The sequence below is a fragment of the Ascaphus truei genome, chromosome 15 (genome assembly GCF_040206685.1).
Source record: "Ascaphus truei isolate aAscTru1 chromosome 15, aAscTru1.hap1, whole genome shotgun sequence".
NCBI lineage: Eukaryota > Metazoa > Chordata > Amphibia > Anura > Ascaphidae > Ascaphus > Ascaphus truei.
In genome coordinates this window covers 15,059,766-15,067,395 of record NC_134497.1, presented here as the reverse complement: position 1 = coordinate 15,067,395, position 7,630 = coordinate 15,059,766, and the positions used below count along the sequence as shown (strand labels likewise).

Here is a 7,630-nt window from a genome sequence, read left to right as displayed (position 1 = left end):
AGTCCCACCACCCCCCCCCCACCCCCTCAGTCCTGTGCGAGACACACACACAAAGTTTTACCTTCTGTAGGTTCAGCAGGAGGGAGAGGGGGAAAAAATACAAAGAGAAAAAAAGTCATAATAGAAAAGGTCCCTTACTCCCTCAATACCCTCCAAGCACCCCACCCTGAGCCCGCACCCCAGCTTGAACCCCCACTCTCCTCCCCCACCCCCGCCTGAACCCCCACCCTCCTCCCAAACACAAACCTTGTCTCTTTCAGCCCCTCTGTCTCAATCACATTCAGAATCTGCTTCGGGGTCATGGGGGCGTCTGAATAATTCTCCAGCACCTGAGAGGGAAGAGATGTCAGCGTCATCCATCTGTAATTGGCTCTCCTCACTTCAAGTTTCAGCGCCTGTCTACACCTGCATCCCTGACATGTTCATCCATCGAGAGAGCGAGTCTCATCTACAAGCCACACAAATCTATCTTCCCCTCCGATTCCTGGTAATCCTCCTTCCTGTTCCAACCCACCAACTCTTCTTAGAAGACCACACGGATCACTCCTCATTCCTGGGCCTGCTCTCTCACTTCCTCCTTTGGAGGAAGACTTCATTGACCTAGTTTCTAAAAACTGTTCCATTTCACCTGTGAATCTCTCCTTTCCTGCTCTGACCATACAATCGTCACTCTTTGCTATACTCGCAACCTGCATTGCCAGTAGGTCTTTGGAATCCAGCCTAAAATCCAAGCTCTCTTTACCACCTCCCTTCACTGACCCAAACAGCCTTTTTGACAACTTACAACACTGTCCTTGCCTCTTCACTCAACCAGAGGCCTTCAACGGAACGAGTGGAAGAAGGCAGGAAGCGTGTCGGCGTGTTTAGCCAGGGTTGTGGGTTGGAGTGTCGGCACATACCGACACACCAACCCAGGATAAACAAGCCGACTTGCTTCCTGCCTTCTTGCACTCGTTCTGCTGAAGGCCTCTCGAAGAAGTCACAGACAAGCAGATTTCCGTTCAAGGAGATGGGCTGAACGAGTCTCAGTAAGTAAAGGCACGGACATGGAAAATAATATGCTTGAGGCAGAGAAGCATGGTTCAAATCCACGCGTGATCTTGGGGAAAGCCAATTTATCTCCCTGTGCCTCAGGCACCAAAAATTAATTTAACAGGGATCTGTGTCTGCAAAAATCCTATGTACATCGTTGTGTACATGGTCAGCGCTAAATAACCAAACAACTATATTATAGGCTGGCTGAAAGTATCCGGCGTTGCACGGAAATTCTAAGGGGAAAAAAAAAACCACGGAGATTTATAAATTGATCATTTTAAATTTTCTTTGTTTAAATTTTTTCATGAAAAATAATAATAATAATAATAATAATATATATATAAAATCAAAAAATAAATAGATGATACCGTTCTATAAAAAATTTATTTTTTGATTATTGAAGCTCGGCTAACATGGTACTGATACCTCTACATACATACATACATACATACATACATATATATATATATATATTATTTTAATACGGTTGGGTAAAACTATATTTTTTGTTTTTCCCCCAGTTGCCACTCTGGAGCAACATAAAAGTTGGCCAATGTGGAAAACATGGATTTTCGAAATTCAGTCCAGCTACTTACTACCTGACAAATTTGGTTAAAATCAGTGCAATTTTGAAAGGTTCAGTCAGCCATCTTAATTCAAAATGGCACCCAAACAACCACATTTTGCATGATTCCTGGGATCAAGGAGCAGGTTTTTATCTGCATCTTAAGGCAGGGGTGCGCAAGATTTTCTGAGGGGGGTGGGGGGTGACGCACGGCGGTTAGAGGCTCTTCCCGAAGGCATTTCAATTAAATATGCCGGTGAGCGCACTCGCGGCCTCTAACTTCCCTTACCAGGTGTCAACGGCATCCAGCGCCAAGGTAACGCGGCAGCAAATTACGACTTCAGAAGAGACGCCGCGGACACCAGTAAAGGGGGGGGGGGGGGAAAGCGAGAGCAGACAGGGGGTGCAGACTGAAAATTTGCACCCCCCCCGTCTTAGGGTGTCCAAAGGCGAAGACAACCTTTCAAAATATATAGATTATTTCTCTCTATCAATTCAGGCCTGCTTTAATTCTGCTCGTTTTCTTGCCAAAAACAAAACGCTACTTCACCTGTCCTAAACAAGCACGCAGCCAAACCACACCACCTCTTCTGTCTTTTACACCCTCTGACCTCCCGCTACATAATACCCCCCGACTGACTTAATTCAAGAGCAATGTGGAAGCTATCTGCAGAGGAATCAGTTTGTCCCTGCCACACACCTCCAGCAACTCATTTTCTCCAGTTAGAGGAAAATCTCTCATCTGCTCTTCTCAACCTCCACCGCATGCAGCCAGGACTCCATTCAGTCTGTGAGTAGGTTCGACTGGCTATGCGTTTCTTTAACCCAGACTGTGCCGAAACGCTGTGCAATACGGTAGGCATACGCTTATAGGGGTCCGTGTTAAAATGGGCACGAAGGGAAAGGCGACCCTGTGCTCATTTGCATGTCATTTCCCAGAATCCCTGGCTGCAGTGGAAGCCAAGAGATAACGGTGAAAAGCAGAGTGAGATTTCTATTTCCTTCCATCTCCTGAAACTTCTCGCTTCAGTAATCGCCATCTTCATCCATATCTTTAATGCATCTCTGTTCTGGTCCTCATCTCCAAGCATGCTATGGTTTAATCTGTTCTTGAGAACAACATCCTAGACCCTACCTCACCTTTTAACCAAAACGACCCAGTCTCCCACGAAAATTCTGGAATTGTTTCTTTACGTACACTTCATTCAACTCCATTAACCTACTCAACCCTCTCCAATCCGGCTTCCGCACAGCCTACTCCAGAGAGATCGTGCTCACCGAGGTAGGGTGGCCTCCATGTAGCCAACATCTCAAGGGAACGGCTCCATTCTGATTTTCTTCTCAGCTTCAGATACCGTGGACCACCCTCTTCTCCTACACATTCTTCACCTGCTGGGTTGTAATCCACAGCACTGCCCTCAACGGGTTCTCCTGCCTACCTTTCTTACTGCCCCTTTAATGTTAGCACCAGAAGAGAAAAGAAACCCCACAACGAGCGGACACAAACCAAATGAAGGTCTTGCCAACTCCTCTACCTTTATGGAATTACCTGTAGGCCCCGTTTTAGGTCCCCATGTCTTTACATGCGCTCTCGGTGACCTTATTGGCTGCTTTGGATCCAGCTTTTACCTCTATGTTGATCACCCTAAACTACACTTCTCTGCGCCCAACCTTACACCAGCAGATCAGGGGAAAAGTGAAGAATGACCATCAGCAATCGTGGCCGGGGTGGCCCCATGTCGCCTCAATCTTAATATGGCTAAGACAGCCCCCTCCTTGGAGTCGCATCCCTCCTCTTCCTCCCCCCCCCTCCTTGGAGTCGCATCCCTGCTATCCCCCACCGCTCCTTGGAGTCACATCCCTCCTCTCCACTACCCCCCCCCCGCTCCTTGGAGTCGCACCCCTCCTCTCCCCCCTCATTGTTGCCGCATCCCTCCTCCACCCCCCCCCCCTCTTTGGAGTCGCAGCCCTCCTCTTCCCCCCTTCCTTGGCGTTGCATCCCTCCTTATAGCCACATCCCTCCTCATTGTAGCCACATCCCTCCTCATTGTAGTCGCATCCCTCCTCTCCCCCCTCTTTGTAGTCGCATCCCTCCTCTCCCCCCTCTGTGTAGTCGCATCCCTCCTCTCCCCCCCCTCTTTGTAGTCGCATCCCTCCTCTCCTCCCCCTCTTTGTAGTCGCATCCCTCCTCTCCCCCCCTCTTTGTTGCCGCATCCCTCCTCCACCCCCCTCTTTGTTGCCGCATCCCTCCTCCACCCCCCGCTCTTTGTTGCCGCATCCCTCCTCCACCCCCCCTCTTTGGAGTCGCAGCCCTCCTCTTCCCCCCTTCTCTGGCGTCGCATCCCTCCTCCTTATAGCCACACCCCTCCTCTCCCCCCTCATTGTAGTCGCATCCCTCCTCTCCCCGCCCTCTTTGTAGTCGCATCCCTCCTCTCCCCCCCTCTTTGTAGTCGAATCCCTCCTCTCCCCCCCTCTTTGTAGTCGAATCCCTCCTCTCCCCCCCCTCTCTTTGTAGTCGCATCCCTCCTCTCCCCCCTTCCCCGGCGTCGCATCCCTCCTCCCCGCGTTGCATCTCTCCTCCTTATAGCCACACCCCTCCTCTCCCCCCTCATTGTAGTCGCATCCCTCCTCTCCCCGCCCTCTTTGTAGTCGAATCCCTCCTCTCCCCCCCTCTTTGTAGTCGCATCCCTCCTCTCCCCCCCCTCTCTTTGTAGTCGCAGCCCTCCTCTTCCCCCCTTCCCTGGCGTCGCATCCCTCCTCCTCCCCCCTTCCCTGGCGTCGCATCCCTCCTCCCCGCGTTGCATCCCTCCTCCATATAGCCACACCCCTCCTCTCCCCCCCCCTCATTGTAGTCGCATCCCTCCTCTCCCCGCCCTCTTTGTAGTCGCATCCCTCCTCTCCCCCCCTCTTTGTAGTCGCATCCCTCCTCCCCCCCCTCTTTGTAGTCGCATCCCTCCTCTCCCCCCTTCCCTGGCGTCGCATCCCTCCTCCCCGCGTTGCATCCCTCCTCCTTATAGCCACACCCCTCCTCTCCCCCCCCTCATTGTAGTCGCATCCCTCCTCTCCCCCCTCTCTTTGTAGTCGCATCCCTCCTCTCCCCCCTCTCTTTGTAGTCGCATCCCTCCTCTCCCCCCTCTCTTTGTAGTCGCATCCCTCCTCTCCCCCCTCTCTTTGTAGTCGCATCCCTCCTCTCCCCCCTCTTTGTAGTCGCATCCCTCCTCTCCCCCACCTCTTTGTAGTCGCATCCCTCCTCTCCCCCCTCTTTGTAGTCGCATCCCTCCTCTCCCGCCCCTCTTTGTAGTTATCTCCCTCCTCCCGCCCCTTTGTAGTCATCTCCTTCCTCCTTGTAGTCATCTCCCTCCCCCTTGTAGTCATCTCCCTCCCCCTTGTAGTCATCTCCCTCCCCCTTGTAGTCATCTCCCTCCCCCCCTTGTAGTCATCTCCCTCCTCCCCCCGCTCCCTTGTAGTCATATCCCACCTCCCCCCTTCCTTGTAGTCATATCCCTCCTCCCCCCCTTGTAGTCATATCCCACCTCCCCCCCTTGTAGTCATATCCCACCTCCCCCCCTCCCTTGTAGTCATATCCCCCCTCCCTTGTAATCATATCCCCCCTCCCTTGTAATCATATCCCTCCTCCTCCCCCCTCCCTTGTAGTCATATCCCTCCTCCTCCCCCCTCCCTTGTAATCATATCCCTCCTCCTCCCCCCCCCCCCCTCCCTTGTAATCATATCCCTCCTCCTCCCCCCTCCCTTGTAGTCATATCCCTCCTCCTCCCCCCTCCCTTGCAGTCATATCCCTCCTCCTCCCCCCTCCCTTGCAGTCATATCCCTCCTCCTCCCCCCTCCCTTGCAGTCATATCCCTTCTCCTCCCCCCTCCCTTGTAGTCATATCCCTCCCCCCTCCCTTGTAGTCATATCCCTTCTCTCTCCCCCACCCCAGGACCCCCGCACTGTACCATCCTGGCGGCTTCGGCCCACGTGCGCTCCCTCCGCCGTTTCTGCTTGTCCCTCATGGCGCTTCGGTTCCCGGGCCTCGGTGCTCCCGCTTGGTCTCTGCTTGCTGTAATACGCTTCGGCCTCCCGGTGTATGCTGGGAGTTGTAGTCCGCTCCGGCTCGGGCAGTCCCAACTCTTGACTCGGTGCGACACTGCCCTATCCTCCCGCACCGGAACCACACTTCCCACAACACACCGCGGTGGCAAGCCACACCCTTTCCTGCCCCGCCTGCCAAACACGTGGTCAAACCCCTCTGGGTGCTGCGCATGCTATTGGCCGGACGCAGAGAGGCGGGGCCACACAAGCCATCGCGAGAACGTCTCGAGAGGGTCGATCATGCCCACTGAAACGTCACCAACGTGCAGGGCCTAGTGAGGCAGAAACATAAATGGAAGGAAATGGCGGGAAAATATGCCCCTCACACTACCCCCCACCACTCACAAACCATCCATTACCCCCCAGACATTGGTATATATATCACCCACCCCCCTTGGTGTATATACAGCAAGGCCCCGCTTCCCGGCGATCCGCTGACACGACGGTACCGAGAAAGGGGCCGTCATGTCTGCGCATGCGCAGAACTGGGACGTCAGGGGGTCGCGCATGCGCAGAAAGGGCGGTTGACGAGGGTGCGCATGCGCAGAACGGAGGTTGCGCACGCGCAGAAGGGGGGAAATTGTCGGTTTGTGACCGTACACGCTGAATATCGCCGCATCCCGGCGATTTTCGCTTTGCGGCGGGCCCATAGAATGGAAACCGCCGCATGCCTGGGGCCTTCCATATATATATATATGGCTACAATGCCAGCAACATCATAAAGGGGGAAGGCAGAGGGACGGAGAAGCTCCTGATTGGCCGCAAGGGGAGACTGTCGCTGTCGCATGCACTATAAGCACCGACGACGGCGACAATGCATTTGTTTTGACGCGACAGTCGCGTCGCCGACACTATAAGCGCAGCCTTATGGCCCCTATGGGCCTATGACATGACGTCATGGCAATGTGGCGCCGCGTGACGTCACGTAGTGTCCGGTTGTCATGGCGACGAGCTGCCATTTGACGCCGCGCAGCCATATTGACAGGAGTTGCAGGGGGGATGCCGCACGCAGCCACCCGGAGGTTTACAAGGTAAACCCGTAGCTCAGAGATAGGTGGCCAAAACCTGTAATCACTGGGTGAAACCCGGAGTAGTGGCAACCCTGGGTACAATGAGGGTACATGTGTATTACGTAAACCGAATGACATAACAAATAAGGACAGACAAGTGCAAACAGATACAAAAGGTAATGAGGGCCCTGCTGCTGAGAGCTTACAGCAGTGGTTTCCAACCTTTTTTTGGTTAAGCAACGCTATGTGAAATTCTGATGAACCCCAACCATCTTTAATAGTGCGTCTGAGATCAGATGCATTGTAAGGAACCCCAACCCTCTCTAATAGCGCGTCTGAGATCAGATGCATTGTAAGGAACCCCAACTCTCTCTAATAGCGCATCTGATATCAGATGCATTTTAAGGAACCCCAACCCTCTCTAATAGCGCATCTGAGATCAGATCTATTGTAAATTCTTCTGTATTTGGTACAATTTTAAAATGACCGGCTGGATATTGTATTGTATTGTATGTCTTTATTTATATAGCGCCATTAATGTACATAGCGCTTCACAGCAGTAATACATGTGGTAATCCAATAAATAACAGATAATATAAATAACAGATCATGGGAATAAGTGCTTTAGACATTAAGGAAGAGGAGTCCCTGCTCCGAGGAGCTTACAGTCTAATTGGTAGGTAGGGAGAACGTACAGAGACAGTAGGAGGGAGTTCTGGTAAGTGCATCTGCAGGGGGCCAAGCTTTATGTGCCATGTGTTCAGAATAGCCACAGTCCTATTCATATGCTTCTTTAAGCAAGTGTGTCTTAAGGTGGGTCTTAAAGGTGGATAGAGAGGGTGCTAGTCGGGTACTGAGGGGAAGGGCATTCCAGAGGTGAGGGGCAGTCAATGAAAAAGGTTTAAGGCGGGAGAGGGCTTTAGATACA

At 52.6% G+C, this 7,630-nt stretch overlaps 1 protein-coding gene across 1 annotated transcript; it reads right to left on the bottom strand.

Moving 5' to 3' along the window:
* Positions 1–24: 24 nt before the first annotated feature.
* Positions 25–5,820, bottom strand: ASXL1 (ASXL transcriptional regulator 1). Its single transcript, XM_075571757.1, has 3 exons — positions 5,557–5,820; positions 247–329; positions 25–64 (listed from the first exon to the last, which is right to left on the bottom strand). Exons 1-3 carry the CDS (start codon positions 5,611–5,613, stop codon positions 58–60), a joined length of 147 nt encoding a protein of 48 aa, XP_075427872.1. The 5' UTR covers positions 5,614–5,820; the 3' UTR covers positions 25–57.
* Between the last annotated feature and the right edge of the window lie 1,810 nt (positions 5,821–7,630).